Below are 21,531 nucleotides of genomic sequence, written 5' to 3'. Positions count from 1 at the left end.
CCGAAGCAGAAATTTGAAATTATAATATTCAATAATTTTCTAAACCTAGATAGAGTGTAACAATTTGATTGAGTTATACACGTATTGTTCTTTCCTCAAGATTTTCACGACCAAGGGGAAAAGAAGAAAAGTAAATGAAACTTAAAGGCTGAACATATCATTGTCTGAATATTATATAGATTTAATATAGTGATGGACCAATGAAAAGTTCGTCAGACTTCTATGGATGGCAGATATCGACATCCATTGACTCATTACAACTGCGCTTTTACTATACATTTCATGCCATTGCCTGCAATACAATAAGCTATTCTCCGTAAAGCTATTCTATTCCACGTTCGGGTTATTCCATATAATTGCATTTTCAAATTAAATTTCTTCGAATATATCAAAGTAGTGTACTTCCCATCGGTTCTATATCAAATACAGGTAAACAAATAAAAATACACATTATAAGCATGTTCTATAACGGAGAACGTTGTTTTTTACCATAAAGATCATGATTTTGGTTCATATCTACCTGATCAATGCATAAAATATATATTACAATTACATACATACATAGTACAGCATACCATCTTTAAAATGAATGGTAAATATTACACTTCCACCATGGTTAATACTACGTAGTTAAATTAAATACATGTTTATGAATAGAGAATCATTTGATTTCTCATGATATATCTAATAACATTATGTCTAAAACACAAGAACTAGATATTTCCCCACACAGGATAAACATGATGAAGATGATGCTTGATAATAGCAAAGCTGAAAATAAAAATTGAAATCCATTGACGTTGCTTTTCATTCATTTTCGTGCTATTTTCTTAAAAGCCGGCAATATTTGTTTGTTTTGTTTCACATTCAAGTAATCATAAATAATTGCATTTTGAAATTGAAATACTTCGAAAAATATTAAAGAGCGTAGATCAGACCATTTCCATGAAGATAATATTTATATATTTACACAGTGTAATCATGTCTAGACAGAATAATATCATAGATTAACGACATATTCCAATTTATGCATAAAACCATAAACAGTATAGCATACACTCATTAATATCAATGGTAAATATCACATTGCCACGATAGTCATTGCTGGACAAATATTATATACATGCATATGACATAGAGAAACATTTGGTTTCCAATGAAATATGTGTTTCAAGTTGTGGTTAGGTTGTTAAGTGGTTTTACTTGACTCGAACATCAGAGAGTAGTTAGAGATTTCTTGCAGGTAGAAAGGGGTAGTTTATTACTTAGCAAGAGTGCGCCCTCTAACTGAATAAACATTATAGGTTATCAGTTGAACAAATCACATAAACAGGATACTGTTACAATATGTATATTTAACATTATGTCTTATATTTAAGCACGAGAAATTCCCTCACATAGGATACACATGATAAAGATGATGCTTGATAAGTGGAAAGCTGAAAATAAAAATTGAGATCCATTGACTATATGCTGTTTTATGCATTTTTCGTGCAATTTTCAAAAATGAAAGAATTTTTTTTTAGTGTTTTACACTTCGAAAAATATCGAAGAGTGATGATCAGACCATCTCCATGAAGATAATATTTATATATTCACAAGTTATAATAATGTCCAGATTCACAGCATAGAATCACGATATCTTCCAATTTATGAATAAACTTTCAAGTATACACGCATGAACAGTAATACCATACACGTTTTAATATCAATGGTAAAAATTTTACGGCCACAATAGTCATTACTAGTCAAATATTATGTACAGTTATGTATATAAATAGAGAAACATTTGGTTTGTCATAAAATATTTAATAACATAATGTAATAAAATAACATAGTACCAGAATTTCCCCACACAGAGGATAAACATGATAAAGATGATAGTCGATACATGCAAAGATGAAAACAAAAAGTTGTAAGCAGCGAAATACTTTTTTTATGAGTGAGAGACGAGAAATAAATTATCCAAAAACTGTTTCATGTAGAATGTAGAAATACATTACTCAGTGGGTACCCCCCCCCGCCATCTTCTGCTCTATTGTGATATCATATATCAATTTTCATGTCATCAATTATTTTCAGCGGAATATATAGAGACTATCCCGAGTGCAGAAAGCGATCTCTCCTGATCGGTACTGCTGGAGGTAATAATATAACAAATGCTTCTTAATCTTGTAATCATTAACAAGATTTCGGATATGCCTTAGTTCATTTGTATACTCGTCAATGCTCATCAAACCTTCACCCCGCTTCACCTTGGCTATCAGAATTGTATTCCATTGAGATATGGCAGCGTACAGTTTGCTACCCGGTTTCTTTACAGCACCCTGTTTGTCTATCAATCTGATAGCATCCCCCGATGAAGTGATAAGAGAACCTTGGTTACTAGTGATTTGCCGAGGTTCATACCCGTTGCATGGTATCTCCCTGACTGCTTGCCCACCTGATGTTTGAAATACCAGGATCTTGCTGGCATCCAAGTAGCTCACATAGATCAGATAGATCTGATCATCACCATCAACAGTGAGATCAGAAAACACACCTTTATATCGACTCAGAGTCTTAAACATTACATTCAATTGTGTGTACTCTGGTGTGTACAGTGTGATGTTGTTTGAATTATCCATCACAACACATCGACTATCAGAGAGGAACCCTACCCCATCAATCTTAACATCCTTCAGAACTGTCTGCTGAAGCTGACCATCAGGAGAGAAGATGGAGATGCCACCTGTACTATATCCTACTGCCATTCTACCGTCTGGTGTAATAACCATGGCATGCATGCTTCTCTTAGCTGGCAAAGCAACGTTCTTTACATTAAAAATCTTATCAGTGTACAAAGAAACGTCCTTTAAATCAAAGGTTTTATTAGTGGGTAAGGCGACGTTTCTTTCAACTACATTAACAATCTTTCCAAGGCCTAGCTCATCAACTCCAACATTTCTCTTGAACCTGACACTTTTCCCCTTTATGCCCGATTTCTTCGGCTGCTCGTAGTCAGGATCCTTTTGATCAAAAACCTCTCGTAACTCTTCACACAGAGTGTCGTGTGCAGCCAAAGTATCCATATCTAATGGAATCTTTGTTTTGTTAATCACCATTTCAGCCATGGTCGTTAACTGATTGATGTGCTTCTGAGCCGTGGTCTTCATGCTTTCCAGTTCTTTCTCTACTCCTTCGGTCGTTTCCTTGACTTCTCTTAGTAGACTTTCTCTCTTCTCTGTCAACTGCCGGACCGCATCATCATATGCTTTGTTGATGTCACTTGTACACTGTTTCTTAGCATTGTCAACACTCTTCCTCTGCTCATCAATGAAATCAATGTACTTCTGAAAGCATGACTGTTGCTTGTCAACCTTTGATTTCAGGTCTTCGATGTTCTTCATGTGTTTGTCCTCGTAAGCTGCTCCCTCGATGACCTTGTGTCCTTCCCCCGTATGTTCCATAACAACACACCTGAAGCATGTGAATCTCCTGCAGCTGGAACAGAAGCAACCCTCATCTTTTTTTGGATGTTTCCTGCATTTACGGTATTTACGAACTGAAACCTTTCCTGACGAGATCTCACTCATGGCAATGACTTCATGATCGATAAAGTCTTCCCATTGAGAGTGCGTATTAAGACAAGATGTGCAGAGATACTTGCCACAGTCTTGGCAGTAGACATCAGCATTGGGCTTGTCATTGGATTTACAATTTGTGCAAATCTGAGGATGGCCCTCCATATCCTCTATCAGACTCTTCAAAGCAAGATTTACCTGTAGTTTGCCGACATCTTGGTTTGGGACCTGTGTCACAGCTCTGCAGACAGGGCATCGGATCTGGCAGTTGCATTGGCACTCTAAGAGGTTGTCCAGGCAAGTCTTGCAGAAAGTGTGAGAACAAGACAGGATCTTGTCATCGGTGAATGTAGAAAGACACACTGGACACTCTGTACTCTGGGAGATGACAGTCTTTAATGCTTCAGCCGTGGTTGGGTTTATAGAAGACTGAAAAATAATTATTACAAAACAAGATGCAGAATAATCAACACGTAAGGACCATAGAATCTGCCATTTGACTTACATCACTGAGTCATAAAAGGATCACCTGGGGTTTTGGAATAGGGAAAGGAAGGGGAGGAGGAAGGGGAAATTGGGAATGATAAAATGAGGGGGGAGAGGAGAAAGGGGAATGGGAAGAGGAGCTTGGGATGATGGGAATAAATTGGGAAGGTGAAATGAAAGGAGTGAAAAGAAAAGAAGAGTATTAGGAATTATATTGCTTTAAAAAGAATATTATTTTTATAAGTTTATTTCAAATTAGTCTAATGTCATTTCGTCCAATTACCAAACTCCTTTACTATCATTTGGTCTAACATAAGCTAATCCACTATCCACATGGTCTAATTGCAATTTCTTTCACTCACCACTTTATATAATAACCAGTTGGGCTAATAGCAATTAAGTCTAAAATCTGGTCTAACTGGACTTAGTGTTAATTGGACAAAATAAATAAAAATGAAATGGACATTTATTTAGACCAACTGGTTATGAGACGAAATGGTAATAGACGAACTGGTGATTAGACGAAGTGATGATTGGACCAAATGGTTTTTAGACGAAATGTGTTTTTTTTTCTCAGGGTTTCATTGGGTTTTCATAATTTTTTATAACAAATCACATATAATTAATACGAGTAATTTAAAATATAACAGAATAAACAAATAAGAAAAGAAAAACAGGCAGCATACACATTATTACTTTATATTAAATTAAGTATTTTGAATGTGTAAAATATATACAGAATATCATTGGAAAATACATACATTATTCAATATACTTACATCAAAGTGCTTATGTCCATTATAAACGATATGTTTCTCAATTTGATTGAAGCAATAATATTATACGGGGTCTCATAGCAGCAGTATTAGATATTTAGGCTACATCAATTCACAATGGTGGTGCGTACTGAATCGTGTGTAAATTTACAGTTGTTTACGAATTCTAGTTCAATATCAAACTATTGTTAGTGATTTAGAATTCCCAGTAACCTTTGACATGTTTCAAATGTGCATTCATGTACTTCAATTCAGCGTAACGGTTGATTCACGGGTTTTCTTTTTACCTGATTGAAAATAATCGAAATGTTTGTAGTATATTATTGACTTGTTTAGAGAGAAAAATGAAAAGAACGAAAAAAACATTGAGACAGAAGAAAATAAAGAAAATAATGGAAGGAAAGTAGAAAATAATGAAATAAATGGTAGGGAAGAAAATTTACATTAAGAAGAAAGGGAGGAAGGAAGAAAGAAAGGATTCAATAAAAATACAAAAAGAAAGAAAGAAAAAGAAGGAAAGAATGAATGAAAGAGAGGAGGGAAGAAAATAAAAGAAAAGGGAAGGAATGAATAAAATGAATATATAAAGAAAGAAAGAAATGAAGAAAGAAATAAAAAAAGAAATGAATAACGAAAGGGAGGAAGAAAGAAAGGAAAAAGAAAGAAAAGGAAAAGGAAAAAATGAATGAAAAAGGAATGAATGACAGAAAGAAAGAAAGAAAGAAAGAAAGAAAGAAAGAAAGAAAAAAGGAAAGAAAGACAGGAACAAAGAAAGAAAAAAGATAGAAAGGAATAATAAAAAGAAGATGGAAAGAAGATAATACAGGAACAATGAGAATATGAAAAAGGAAGAAACAAAGTAAACATTGAAAAAAGAAAATAGGATTGGAAAAGAAGAATGACATGAGAAAAAAAAGGGAAGAGAAAAGAACAAACGATCTAAGTAAGAAAAACGTAATAGTAAAAAAAGGAAAAGTGAGAGATAAAAAGAGAAAAGAGGAAAACAATGGGCAAAAGATGGAGGAGGAAATATAAGAAAGAAGAAGAATAGAAGAAGAAAAGAAAAGAGAAATGAAAAAGCAGAAATTGATCTTACTTGGCTGGAGGCAAATCCTGATTCGACATCTCGTCTTTTCAAGGTGATATTATCAGGGGCGAATCCCGGGAATTTTTAAATGGGGGGGGGGGGCGTAACACGCACCAAAGGTACGTCCTGTTGGGGGGGATCTACCTGGGGGCCCTCCTCAAGAAAATTTTATGAAAATTAAACCCTTCATCGTATTCGATTTCAGCGTTCTGAGGTCATTCACTCTATGTCCAAAATTATCGATATCCTTAGTAAAAAAGCGTATTGATGACCTAAAGTTGACACTAGGGACCTGATGACATCGTGGCACTAGCCACAAATAAATGGTCAGTTGTGACTAGTCAGGCCCGCCCCCCCCCCCCTGACGAGTCAAAACTGACCAATAATTTTGTTTTTTTTTTGCTTGTCAATTTTTTTCCGGTGCGAAATGCCCTTTATTTCATGTTGAGGACCTTTTTTATTTTTTTATTTTTTTTTTTTTTTTTTTGCTTGTCAATTTTTTTTTGTTACGAAGTCCTTTTATTTGTGGTTGAAGACCTTTTTCTTCTTGTCAATTTTTTTTGCGGACGATTTTGTCCCCCCCCCCCCCCCCCCCCTCCCTGTGGAAAATCCTGCGTGTTGGCTCAGTTGGTAGAGCGTCCGTCTCACAACCGGGAAGTCGGGGGTTCAAACCCCGGCCGCGTCAGACAAAAATACGTTAAAAGATGGGAGTTGCTGCTACCCTGTTTGGCGTTCAACGATTAAAGGGATAGAGCCTCGTCGATCTGGCGCTGCACAGTGGCTGCCGGGCCAAGTTTTCCTTTTTTACATTCATGCATGCTGTCAACCAATGAAATATTCCAATGTAATAAATCCAATATTGTCATGTCATATATAATGTCACTAATTCTAAAAAAATACGTTTTTAGTGATGAGTAAGTTGTGTTTTATATTAGCTAAAACGTGTCCGGTAGCGTGGTTTGCGTTCATGTGAATGGGGTACCACTGCAAGTAGGCCTAAGGGGGTCGGGCCGGCCGTTACGAGGCCGTGGGTATGTAACCTCCTTTTTACTTTTCTTTAAGCATTTCTCTCTAGTTAAAAGGACACCTTTTTCTGTAGGTTTCCCCCAAATAGGGGGGCTGGGGCTGGGCCCCTTCCCCTTGGATCCGCCCCTGATCAACTAAAGGCTACAAAATACTTTAAAGTTCTTAAAGGGGTGATACTCTAGGATTGAAATACAATGATTAGAAGGTAAATTAGACAAAAGAACATAATGAAAATCTTACCAAAAACGTACAAGGAAATACAATGTTATGACATTTTAAAGTCTGTAGTATTTCGGTGAAACAGTTTATTTATGCATGTCGCCTTGTGCAATGAGCAAGCCGATGATATAATCTTTCCGCTTTTGTGTATTTTTTCAATATATGAAATCTTTTATGTTTTAATCCAAGAATGTTTATAAAAATTAGATTGAATCCTGATTTAGGTTTACTTTGTAAGATAGCCAGGGTAGTAGTAGTAAAGATAGTAAGTGGAGAGAGATAGAGGAGTAACAAACAAAGAGAAAACAAAGTAAAGACTGAAGAGGGAAAGATGAATAGGAGGGAAGAGGTAAAACACAAAGGGATTAAGTAAAAAAGGATAAAATAAGTGAGAAAAAGGCAAGAAATAGAAACTAAAGAGAGAGAGAGAGAAAGATGATATAAAAGAAGGAAAACACTAAGTAAAGCAAATCAAACTATATTTGTAAGAAGAAATGCCATTGGACATGTTGGATTGGAGAAAGACGAGTAAGCAAATAAGGCGTTCATCCTTCTCTCTGGCGCGCCTGATTAGGGCATTCTCTCTATCACTTCACAGCCGCTTTCTATAACACAAAGAATCTTTTGACCATAGCTCTTCATAACAAAACAGCCTTTGTCGAAAATCGGTGAATCAAATCAACAGTGTCGTCCTAGACTCTGACTAGACAAACGACACATTAGTTATATTTCATCCGGTCCGAGTCTTAAGACGATGTAGGCCTACTATCACGGTCCACCAACTTTCGACAATGACCTCTAGTCTGTCCATTGTAATTTAAACAGGCATTTTCAATAGATTATCAACGTTCAAGAAAGCGTTTCCTCCTTTCCATATTTATCTATTGAAAAATATCCATCCTTCTTTCCTTCATTCCTTTCTTCCTCCCTTTTCTTCTTAATATATGCCTTTCTTTTCTTCTCTCTTTCTCTCTTTTTTCTGTTCTTTTTTTCTGAACAAGTCAATACTATACCAGTGACATACAGATTACTATTTTTTAAAACTTTTATTGATTAATCAACTGTATACGAAGAATTTGTCTTCTCGTCATCAAAGTATTTTGTTTCATTAAATCGCTAAAAGGAAAAAAAAAATACAATAATAATATCAGCCAAATTACAGCAAATATGAATTATGATATTCTATTATTATTATATTATTACTCTTTTACAGATTTTTAAATTACATTTCCTTTATTCACTTTCCAACGTTGACATTATAATGTTTGGTTTCGTACACTTTAAGAAGATTTCTAAAAATTATTATGTATACTATGATCAAATTGATTTTTATAATTCCTGAAAATGAAGAGCATAATTGATTTACCTTTTGATAAACTGATTCTACTTGTAAACTTGACATATCGTATTGTAGAGCTGTATAATGTGAACTTGGTTCTTAAATACTTAAATGTTATTATATTTATACATTTGCACATCACTGTTCTCGATCATATTTGTGCAAATATAAACAATTGCATTCATAGTGATCATACTATCCTTCTCAATTGTATAATTAATTAATGACGTTTTCTCTTCATTCTGGATATACTGCATGATTCTTAATGAAAGAGAATTTCTGCTAAAATAAGTATACCTGTAGAAAATACAACTACTTATGATATTATAGTTTCATTTTTTCCACGGTAATAGAAAGTCATATCTGACGTCATCTTCTATCGAATTGAATCCTTTTTAAAAGGCAAAATTCGAAGCAGAAATCTGAAATTATATTATTGAATAATTTTCCAAACTTAGATAGAATGTAACATTTTGATTGAGTAATACACGTATTGTTCTTTTCTCAAGATTTTCACGACCAAGGGGAAAAGAAGAAAAGTAAATGAAACTAAAAGGCTGAACATATCATTGTCTGAATATTATGTCGAGATCTATCACAAAATTAGATGTTTGCACTGTTTTGCTCGCTCCCAGCTTTTTAGGAATTTTGCCCCCTCAAAAATTTTAATTTCGCTCCATTTGATTTCGTTTATTTTTACAGAATTATAATATATGCAAAACAATATATAAATATAGATTTAATATAGTGATTGACCAATGAAAAGTTCGTCAGACTTCCATGGATGGCAAATATCTACATCCATTGACTCATTACAACTGCGATTTTACTATACATTTCGTGCTTTTGCCTGAAATACAATAAGCTATTCTCCGTAAAGCTATTCTATTTCACGTTCGAGTTATTCCATATAATTGCATTTTCAAATTAAATTTCTTCGAATATATCGAAGTAGTGTACTTCACATCGGTTATAAATCAAATACAGGTAAAAAAAAAATTAATAAAATACACGGTATAAGCGTGTTCTATAACGTTGTTTTTACCGTAAAAATCATGATCTCACTTCCTATCTACCTGATCAATGCATAAAAATATACATTACAAGTAAATACATACATAGTATAGCATACCATCTTGAAAATGAATGGTAAATATTACACTTCCACCATGGTTATTACTACGTAGTTAAATTAAATACATTTCTATGAATAGATAATTATTTGATTTCTCATGATATATCTAATAACATTATGTCTAAAATACAAGAATTAGAAAGTTTCACACTCCGAAAAATATTAAAGAGCGTAGATCAGACCATTTCCATGAAGATAATATTTATATATTTACACAGTGTAATCATGTCTATATAGAATAAAAGCATAGAATAACGATGTATTCCAATTTATGCATAAAACCATAAACAGTATAGCATACACTCATTAATATCAATAGTAAATATTACACTTCTACCATGGTCATTACTATATGTAGTTAAATTAAATACATGTTTATGAATAGAGAATCATTTTGATTTCTCATGATATATCTAATGACATTATGTCTAAAATACAAGAACTAAAAATTTCCCCACACAGGATAAACATAATGAAGATGATGCTTGATGATTGCAAAGCTCAAAATAAAAATTGAAATCCATTGACGTTGCTTTTTATGCATTTTCGTGCCATTTTCTTAAATGCCGGTAATATTTGTTTGTTTTGTTTCACATTCAAGTTATCATATATAATTGCATTTTGAAATTGAAATACTTCGAAAAATATCAAAGAGCGTAGATCAGACCATTTCCATGAAGATAATATTTATATATTTACACAGTGTAATCATGTCTAGATAGAATACTAGCATAGAATAACGACATATTCCAATTTATCATAAAATCATAAACAGTATAGCAAACACTCATTAATATCAATGGTAAATATCACATTGCCACGATAGTCATTGCTAGACAAATATTATATACATGCATATGACATCGAGAAACATTTGGTTTCCCATAAAATATGTGTTTCAAGTTGTGGTTGGGTTGTTAAGTGGTTTTACTTGACTCGAACATCAGAGAGTAGTAAGAGATTTCTTACAGGTAGAAAGGGGTACTTTATCACTTAGCAAGAGTGCACCCTCTAACTGAATAAACATTATGGGTTATCAGTTGAACAAATCACATAAACAGGATACTGTTACAATATGTATATTTAACATTATGTCTAATATTTAAGCACGAGAAATTCCCTCACATAGGATACACATGATAAAGATGATGCTTGATAAGTGGAAAGCTGAAACTAAAAATTGAGATCCATTGACTATATGCTGTTTTATGCATTTTTCGTGATATTTTCCTAAATGAAATAAGTTCTTTTTAAGTGTTTCACATTCCGAAAAATATCGAAGAGTAATGATCAGACCATCTCCATAAAAATAATATTCATATGTTCACACGTTATAATAATGTCTAGATTCACAGCATATAATCACGATATCTTCCAATTTATGAAAACATGCAAGTATAGTCTAGAATTTCCCCACACAGAGGATAAACATGATAAATATGATGGTTGGTACATGCAAAGTTGAAAACAAAAAGTTGTGAGCAGCGAAATGCTTTTTATGGGTGAGAAACGAGAAAGAAATGATCCAACAATTGTTTCATGTATTTCTACATTATAGCAGCTTACTTTAGCAGAAAATGGCAACTCAGTGGGTCTCACCCCCCCCCCATCTTATGCGATAATAATTATGATATCATGGCATCAATTATTTCAAGCGGAATATATAGAGTCTATCCGAAGTGCAGAAAGCGATCTCTCCTGATCGGTACTGCTGGAGATAATACCAATATCTCCAATGCTTCTCAACCTTGTAATCATTAACAAGGTTTCGGATGTGCCTTAGTTCATTTGTATACTCGTCAATGCTCACCAAACCTTCATCAGGCTTCACCTTGGCTATCAGGATTGTATTCCATTGAGATACAGCAGCGAAACTATTAGGTTTCTTTAATTTATGTTGTACAGCACCCTGTTTGTCTATCAATCTGACCAATGCATAAAATATACATTACAAGTAAATACATACATAGTATAGCATACCATCTTTAAAATGAATGGTAAATATTACACTTCCACCATGGTTATTACTACGTAGCTAAATTAAATAAATGTTTATGAATATAGAATTATTTGATTTCTCATGATATATCTAATAACATTATGTCTAAAATACAAGAACTAGAAATTTCCCCACACAGGATAAACATAATGAAGATGATGCTTGATAATAGCAAAGCTCAAAATAAAAATTGAAATCCATTGGCGTTGCTTTTCATGCATTTTCGTGCTATTTTCTTTAAATGCCGGCAATATTTGTTTGTTTTGTTTCACATTCAAGTTATCATATATAATTGCATTTTGAAATTGAAATACTTCGAAAAATATTAAAGAGCGTAGATCAGACCGTTTCCATGAAGATAATATTTATATATTTATACAGTGTAATCATGTCTAGATAGAATAATAACATAGAATAACGACATATTCCAATGTATGCATAAAACCATAAACAGTATAGCACACACTCATTAATATCAATGGTAAATATCACATTGCCACGATAGTCATTGCTATACAAATATTATATACATGCATATGACATAGAGAAACATTTTGTTTCCCATAAAATATGTGTTTCAAGTTGTGGTTGGTTTGTTAAGTGGTTTTACTTGACTCGAACATCAGAGAGTAGTTAGAGATTTCTTACAGGTAGAAAGGGGTACTTTATTAATTAGCAAGAGTGCGCCCTCTAACTGAATAAACATTATAGGTTATCAGTTGAACAAATCACATAAACAGGATACTGTTACAATATGTATATTTAACATTATGTCTAATATTTTACGACGAGAAATTCCCTCACATAGGATACACATGATAAAGATGATGCTTGATATTAAGTGGAAAGCTGAAAATAAAAATTGAGATTCATTGACTATATGCTGTTTTATGCATTTTTCGTGCAATTTTCATAAATGAAATTAAAAAAAATTAAGTGTTTCACACTCCGAAAAATATCGAAGAGTGATGACCAGACCATGCATCTCCATGAAGATAATATTTATATATTCACACGTTATAATAATGTCTAGATTCACAGCATAGAATCACGATATCTTCCAATTTATGAAAACATACAAGTATAGTCTAGAATTTCCCCACACAGAGGATAAACATGATAAATATTATGGTTGGTACATGCAAAGTTGAAAACAAAAAGTTGTAAGCAGCGAAATGCTTTTTTATGGGTAAGAAACGAGAAAGAAATGATCCAACAATTGTTTTATGTATTTCTACATTATAGCAGCTTACTTTAGCAGAAAATGGCAACTCATTGGGTCTCACATCCCCCCCCCCCCCTCATCTTCTGCGATAATAATTATGATATCATGTCATCAATTATTTTCAGCGGAATATATAGAGACTATCCCGAGTGCAGACAGCGATCTCTCCTGATCGGTACTGCTGAAGGTAATACCAATATTTCCAAGTCTTCTCAATCTTGTAATCATTAACAAGGTTTCGAATGTGCCTTAGTTCATATGTATACTCGTCAATGCTCACCAAACTTTCACCCCGCTTCACCTTGGCTATCAAAATTGTATTCCATTGAGATACAGCAGGGTAAAGTTTGCTAACCGGTTCCGTTAATTCATGTTGTACAGCACCCTGTTTGTCTATCAATCTGATAGCATCAAATGATGAAGTGATCAGAGAACCATGGTAACTAGTGATTCGCCGAGGTACATACCCGTTGCATGGTATCTCCCTGATCGCTTGCCCACCTGATGCTGGAAATACCTGGATCTTGCAGGCATTCCTGTAGCCCACATAGATCTGATCATCACCATCAACAGTGAGATCAGAATCCCCACCTTCAAATCGACTCAGAGTCTTAAACATTACATTCAATTGTGTGTACTCTGGTGTGTACAGTGTGATGTTGTTTGAAGTATCAATCACAACACATCGACCATCAGAGAGGAACCCTACCCCACCAATCTTAACATCCTTAAGAATTGTCTGCTGAAGCTGACCATCAGGAGAGAAGATGGAGATACCACCTGTACTACATCCTACTGCCATCCTACCGTCTGGTGTACTAACCATGGCCTCCATGATATTCTTAGCTGGCAAAGCAACGTTCTTTACATTAACAATCTTATTAGTCATCAGAGTCATCAGAGTAATCAAATATGAGATCAAAGGTTTTATAAGTGTGTAAGGCGACGTTTCTTTCAACATTAACAATCTTTCCAAGGCCTAGCTCATCCACTCCAGCATTTCTCTCGAAATTGACACTTTTCCCCTTTATGCCCGATTTCTTCGGCTGCTCGTAGTCAGGATCCTTTTGATCAAAGACCTCTCGTAACTCTTCACACAGAGTGTCGTGTGCAGCCAAAGTATCCATATCTAATGGAATCTTTGTTTTGTTAGTTACCATTTCAGCCATGGTCGTCAGCTGATTGATGTACTTCTTAGCCGTGGTCTTCATGCTTTCCAGTTCTTTCTCTACTCCTTCAGTCGTTTCCTTGACTTCTCTTAGCAAGCTTTCTCTCTTCTCTGACAACTGCCGGACTGCATCATCATATGCTTTGTTGATGTCACTTGTACACTGTTTCTTGGCATTGTCAACACTCTTGGTCTCTTCATCTATGAAATCAATGTACTTCTGAAAGCATGATTGTTTCTTGTCCACCTTTGATTTCAGGTCTTCGATGTTCTTCACGTGTTTGTCCTCATAAGCAGCTCCCTCGATGACCTTGTGTCCTTCGTCTTTATGTTCCATAACAACACACCTGAAGCATGTGAATCTCCTGCAGCTGGAACAGAAGCAACCCTCTTCTTCTTTTGGATGTTTCCTGCATTTCCGGTATTTACGAACTGAAACCTTTCCTGAAGAGATCTCACTCATGGCAATGACTTCATGATCGATAAAGCCTTCCCATTGAGAGTGCTTATTAAGACAAGATGTGCAGAGATAGTTGCCACAGTCTTGGCAGTAGACAACAGCATCGGGTTTTTCATCGGATTTACAATTTGTGCAAATCTGAGGATGACCCTCCATATCCTCTATCAGACTCTTCAAAGCAAGATTTACCTGTAGTTTGCCAACATCTTGGTTTGGGACCTGGGTCACAGCTCTGCAGACAGGGCATCGGATCTGGCAGTTACCTTGGCACTCTAAGAGGTTGTCCAGGCAAGTCTTGCAGAAAGTGTGAGAACAAGACAGGATCTTGGGATCGTTGAATGTAGAAAGACATACTGGACACTCTGTACTCTGGGAGATGACAGTCTTTAATGCTTCAGCCATGGCTGGGGTTATAGAAGACTGAAAAATAATTATTACAAAACAAGATAAAGAATAATAAACATGCAAGGACCATAGAATCTGCCATTTGACTTGCATCACGGAGTAATAAAAGGATCACGTTGGGTTTTGGAATAGGGGAAGGAGGGGGAGGAGCAAGGGGAAATTGGGAATTATAAAATGAGGGAGAGAGGAGAAAGGGGAATGGGAAGAGGAGCTTGGTACGATGAGAATAAATTTGGAAGGTGAAAGGAAAGGAGTGAAAAGAAAAGAAGAGTATCAGGAATTATATTGCTTTAAAAAGAGTATTATTTTATAAGGTTATTTTCAATTAGTCTAATGCCATTTCGTTCAATTACCAAACTCCTTTACTTTTATTTGGTCTAACATAAGCTAATCCACTATCCACATGGTCTAATTGCAATTTCTTTCACTCACCAGTTTATATAATAACCAGTTGGGTTAATGGCAATCAAATCCAAAATTTGACAAAATAAATAGAAATGAAATGGATATTTATTTAGACCAACTGGTTTTGAGACGAAATGGTAATAGACGAACTGGTGATTAGACGAAGTGATGATTGGACCAAATGGTTTTTAGACGAAATGTTTTTATTTCTTAAGTTTTTATTGGGTTTTTATAATTTTGTATAACAAATCACATTTAATTTATACGAGTAATTTGAGATGTAACAGAATAAACAAATTAGAAAAGAAAAACAGGCAGCATACACATTATTAGTTTACATTAGAAAAGTACAGCTTATCAACAGATAATACTTGATAAACATGTAGTAAAAACAGTGACTTTGTCTCTTCTCTGCATTCCTCATCCCCTATATAGTATAGTAAAGTCAAGAACAGAGGAATACAATCATTTGATTCACCTATTATTAAAAATTAACAAATTCCATCCTTAAAAGGCATATTAAGTTTTCTTCAGTTACAAAAATTGATGTTGATGGACCGAATGGCATTAGACTAAATTAAGGTAGACCATGTGGTGAGTGGAAATATTGGCATTAGACGAATAGGCAATTTACCTTTTCATTTTCCACATTACTTCCGGGTTGGAAAATAAGTCTGATCACCCCTAAACAACGATCTTTATATATATAATTTAATTGTTTCGATCCCGTCTGTTTAAAGATGGTGATGTTACAATATCTCACTGGTAACAATCGCTTATTATTAAAGAAAAATGGCAATCCAATAATATTAAAGATACAATCATTAAACAAGCCATATCAATCAGAGTGTGTCTTCAAATTCGACATGTTTCTGATACATATGGCATTTGAATGTGTAAAATAGATACAGAATATATTTTGAAAATACATGAATTATTCAATATACTTACATCAGACTGCTTATGTCCATTATTTGTCCATTATAAACGATATGTTTCTCAGTTTGATCAAAGCAATGATATTATACGGGGTCTAGTAGCAGCAGTATAGATATTTAGTCTACATCAATTCACAATGGTGGTGCGTACTGAATCGTGTGCAAATTTACAGTTGTTTACGAATTCTAGTTCAATATCAAACTATTTTTAGTGATTGGGAATTCCCAGTAACCTTTGACATGTTTCAAATGTGCATTCATGTACTTCAATTCAGCGTAACGGTTGATTCACGGGTTTTCTTTTTACCTGATTGAAAATCATCGAAATGTCTGTAGTATATTATTGACTTGTTTAGAGAGAAACATGAAAAGAACGAAAAAAAAAGATAGAGAAAATAAAGAAATAAAGAAAGAAATGGTAGGAAGGAAAGTAGGAAATAATGAAATAAATGGTAGAAAGGAAAAGGGGGCTCGGTGTAAAAATGGCAGAGGTAAAAGTGGCAGAGGTATCCAGTCTAAAACCCCCATGTCGAAAATTCCAAAAGGCCCTCCATGTAGAGTAGATTAAATAAGAAAGGTTCTGAGAAGAAAGTAAAAAAAAATATAATGTTGGACTAATGGAAAGGGTATTTTAAATCATACATGGACTTAAGATCTTCTGCAACAAATTGATAACACTTGAGTTGGTATTTTCTTATTTTTTTCCTGGACTTACACTCAGAGCATTCTTATGTCACATCGCTCTTCTAATATTCAAATTTTGTACTTAATTTGTACTTAATTTATTAAAGGGAAAAACACTTTGACATAAAGTTTATTGTAAAAATAACAGGAAATTATTAAAATGATACTGATAAAGCTTTTAGGAAATCCATCAAATCTGGGGATTCTGAATACATTTAATTTTTATCATAAAAGTCAATGCCAGAGCTAATATTTTTACTATTATTTTGGCCTATAGGACCTGGGAATTCTAGGCCTAAGGACATTTTGTGATGATGATGATGACTATCTTCCTAGTCCTAAGCGCGATATGAATCTTGTCAATATTAATTTTGGAAAAAGGGACAATTTGGTTATAAGGAATTCCTGAAAATTTATTCTCATATTTATTAATGTAATAAGCCTAATGATTGAGTAATTGAGTTGATATTTCAACAATTAATGAGAGCGCAAATCGCGAGACGAATTTTTTTATGAACTGTCATAAAAGGGGGATTTTAAGTAGTTTGTCATTATCTTATGAACTAAACACAGACAATATGTAGGTCTACTTGGCAAATCACATAATGCGAGCGCACAGCACAGAAAACTTCAAATGATATTCACACCATAAAACGGACATATTTTACAGAGCACTTAAAAAAATCAATTTGTAATTCAAACAAAATCATGGAAGTTCGATGTCCGAGCTGAAATATGTTTTGTATATTGACTTCAAAACTTGATATTTTAAGCTACATATCAGCCTACTGAGCAAGATATGTATCTAGTCGAACAAGCTATGCGAGCGCAAAGTGCGACCGGAAATTTAATAAAGTGACATGAAATGTTTTTTTTTAATCATTTTTTCCAAGTCTTTCCCTGACCTAATTATTCCCTCGTCTCTCTTTTTTTTTCCTTTTCCATTTCCGTTTTTCCCCTTTTTTTCTTTTGCTCTTTCTTCCCCCTTTTTCATTTTTTTTTTGGGGGGGCCGCCAATAGCGGGGGGGGGGGGCCCACCCCCTGGATCCGCCTACGCCATATACTTATCATATTAATATCTATTCGGATCCACTATTATGTTAAAAAGGGAAAAGTGTCTTTTATTACAAAACGTTTTGTTATTTTTCTGTTATAAAAGTATATGCAAGTGGTTCGAAGAAATCCCGGAATTGTATATTTCAGCGTGTAAATGGTAGCGCACATTAGTTTGCTATGTATGTGATGAACTGCGGTTCTACTACGAACTGGCCAAGATAAATCATTTTATCACTCACTAATTGAAATCATCATATCAACGATAAAGTATAGACCTAAAATGATGAAAAAATCCAAATAATATCTAATCAGTTCATAATACTCAATTCGACGATATTTAATTTAAATGGGGGGGGGGGCGTAACACGCACCAAAGGTACGTCCTGTCGGGGGAATAATATAGACATGTCATACATAATATCACTAATTTTGTGAAAATTATGCCCCTCATCGTATTCGATTTCAGTGTTCTGTGGTCATTCACTCTATGTAAAAAATTTTGATTTCATAAGTATAAGGGCGTTATGATATAAAGTTGACGCTAGGGGCTTGGTGACTGAAATAGAAAAATTCAGATTGTGGTACGCATTAATCAATGTAGATATGGTAGAATATGCGTGACTTATCAATTCTTCTTCTTTACATCAGATGGATGCTGTCAACCAATAAAATATTCCAACGCAATAAATACAATATAGACATGTCATATATAATGTCACTAATTCTAAACAAAAACACGCTTTCGGTGATGAGTAAGTTGTGTTTGTACATCAGCTAAAATGTGTACTAGGTTTGCATTCATGTAAACCATCTGAATGTGGTCCCATTGCGAGTAGGCCTGTGGGGTCGGGCGGGGCGTTACGAGGTCGTAAACTAAACATGGGTATGGGTATGACATCTCATTCTTCTGTTTTAAACGTTTCTCTCTACTTAAAAAGGACACCTTTTTCTACAGGTTTCCCCAAAATAGGGGGCTCAGGCTGGCTGCCCCCCCCCCCCCACCCGTTCTCGACCAAAAAATTAGAAGGAACATGTACGTGCCGCGGGCGAGACAAAAAACGGGGGCCTAATTGGAGCGGGCTTATTGTAAAAAGGAGGGTCCTCGGAGCGGGCTTCAGAACTACAAATATTTGTGAAAACGGGGGTCATTGGAACGGGTCGCCTGCGTGTGAGTGCGTATTTATCCCTCTGGAACGTGCATGCAGCTAGCCCGGTGGCAGGGGCGCCGGGTGCAGAGGCAATGTTCGGACAGCGACCACTTTTCACCAAAATTGCGGCTCATTGTAGCAGATCAACGCGACCGGAACGGCATAACGGAAACATGCAAAGCTTTTGGAACAGATTTCTTCTTTTTTATCGATGATAAGAAACTGCTATGCTTTGGAGGGGCTTTCTTTGTTCTTTTTCTCAATAAGACAAAATTGCAATGCCTTGGAACAGAAATTTGAGTGTGAAAAAGGGGGTCGCGGGACATACCCACTATGAGTGCCCCCCCGGGCTTGGCATCCTCCCCTTGGATTCACCCCTGATTAACTGATGACTACAACATATTTCAAATTTCTAAAAGGAGGAGATACTCCAGAACTGACATATAATTATTAGAACAAATAATATTAATGGAACTTTTTTGACAAAGAACATGCATGCTGGAAATCTCATCAAAAACATAAAAGGACAAACAATGTTATGACATTTTAGATTCTGCAGTATTTCGGTCAGTGGCGCATGGGGGGGCACGTGCCCCCCCCCCCCCCCATCGGCTGACAAAAAAAATCAAGCAAACGGGGAAAAGGAGAAAAAGAGGGAGAAGGAAGAGAAACGTAGTAGGAAAGAAGAAATTATTATTCATTATAATGTTATATCATATTGTAATCGTGTTATGTTACATTACATAATAAACATTCTATCATAACTTTATGAAACATGATTTGCTCAGGGCCTATGTCTTCAGTGTTCCTGGTGCTAGCATTGTCTGTTTAGCGAAATATATAATCCTGTTGTACTAAAACCTCCCATTTCAAGTCAATATACACCAAATATATTTCCTCGCACTTCGAGTTATTGTTTTATGTAGTGACATATGCTTCTTTTTCATGACTAGTTAAAGTGATTGCCCATATTAAGGTCTTAATATAAAACATTTTCTGTCCGTGATTACGTTCGCATTAATGGATAGGTCTACTCTCCATGCATGAATTCCTAAAATCAGTCCTTAAAATGTCCCCTTTTCTGATCTGAATATCAAAAGTTTCGGCTCGCGCTTCGCGCTCGCATCATTTTTGTTAGTGAAATAAGTATGGTCTTAGTGAATTCCTACAAGCATGCCCTAGAATGCCCCACTCCAGGTCTGAATTCGCGCTCGCAACATTTGTTTAGTGAGATGCGTATGATAATTATGATTACAATGACTACAAAAAGTGCTTCATGTGTTTAGATGTAATTCTAACAAAATCAGCAAGCACTTGGCACTGGCATTAGATAACTGGTGAGATATGTATACTCTTAATGGATTCAGAAATTATAGTCCTTAAAATCTCCCTGTTTGAGGTCAATAAATACCAAAATGTCAGCTCGCACTTCACGCTTGCGTTGTTTAGCGAGACAGATATACGTATCATGATTACACAAATTTGATTATAATGTCCCTTTTTAGGTCTGTATATAAAAAATTTTCAGATCGCGCTTCGCGCTCGCATTAGTTGACCAATGAGATACATGTATCCGTTCAATGGCACTGTCCTTAAAATGTCTCTATTAGGTCAGTATACATGGCAACTGAGCTAAGCGACTCAAAATTTTTGCTGGTGACCCACGGTACGCCACTGATTTCGGTGAAACAGGTTTTTCAATTTAATACATGTCGTCTTGCGCAAAGAGAAGCCGATGATATCGTCTTTCCGCTTTTGTGTATTTTTTTCAAATATAAGAAAGATTATATTTTTTAATCCAAGGGATGTTAAAAATTAGATTAGGCTTATTTTGTAAAATAGCCAGGGTAGTAAGGATAGTAAGTGGATAGAGATAGCGGAGTAACAAACAAATAGAAAATAAAGAAAAGACTAAAGAGGAAAGGATGATAGGAGGGAAGAAGTAAAACAGAAAGGGGTAAAGTAGAACAGGAGAAAATGAGTGAGAAAAAAACAAGAAATAGAAACTAAAGAGAGAGAGAGAGAGATGATAAAAGAAGAAAAGATGGAAAACAAAAAAAGCAAATAATAATATGTTTATCCTTCTTCTCCCTGGCGCGCCTGATAGGGCATTCTCCCCCGGGGGGGCACTTCCATTGACAAGTGGATACCATGCGCGACCATGGGGTCTCGAAAGCACCCTAAACACGTATTTTCTATATCATGAAAATGCACCCCTTAACAGGTATTGGCGGCTCAGACCCTACCCTTAACAAGTATTGAAAACAAAACGATACTCTTGGCAAGTAAGAAATGAATCCCTAAACAAGTACAGCGATGTATTGTTGTCACGGATCCGTCAGTCGTCGGTTTACCTTTTATACCCCTTTTCCACTAGGGCCATGACAGCGTCAGGACAAGGCGCGGAATTTA

General features: G+C 35.2%; 2 protein-coding genes across 2 annotated transcripts; both read right to left on the bottom strand.

The window, feature by feature from the left end:
* Positions 1 to 2,078: 2,078 nt before the first annotated feature.
* On the bottom strand, positions 2,079 to 8,559 carry LOC129268489 (E3 ubiquitin-protein ligase TRIM45-like). The gene is made up of 3 exons (XM_064104426.1): positions 8,524 to 8,559; positions 2,901 to 3,992; positions 2,079 to 2,828 (listed from the first exon to the last, which is right to left on the bottom strand). Exons 1-3 carry the CDS (start codon positions 8,557 to 8,559, stop codon positions 2,079 to 2,081), a joined length of 1,878 nt encoding a protein of 625 aa, XP_063960496.1.
* On the bottom strand, positions 8,366 to 16,382 carry LOC129268607 (E3 ubiquitin-protein ligase TRIM45-like). The gene is made up of 4 exons (XM_064104989.1): positions 16,245 to 16,382; positions 13,815 to 14,903; positions 13,211 to 13,732; positions 8,366 to 11,516 (listed from the first exon to the last, which is right to left on the bottom strand). Exons 2-4 carry the CDS (start codon positions 14,883 to 14,885, stop codon positions 11,277 to 11,279), a joined length of 1,833 nt encoding a protein of 610 aa, XP_063961059.1. The 5' UTR covers positions 14,886 to 14,903; positions 16,245 to 16,382; the 3' UTR covers positions 8,366 to 11,276.
* Between the last annotated feature and the right edge of the window lie 5,149 nt (positions 16,383 to 21,531).

The sequence above is a fragment of the Lytechinus pictus genome, chromosome 9 (assembly GCF_037042905.1).
Source record: "Lytechinus pictus isolate F3 Inbred chromosome 9, Lp3.0, whole genome shotgun sequence".
NCBI classification, from domain to species: domain Eukaryota; kingdom Metazoa; phylum Echinodermata; class Echinoidea; order Temnopleuroida; family Toxopneustidae; genus Lytechinus; species Lytechinus pictus.
Note: the sequence above shows the minus strand (reverse complement) of the source record. Positions and strands in the feature narration are given on the sequence as shown.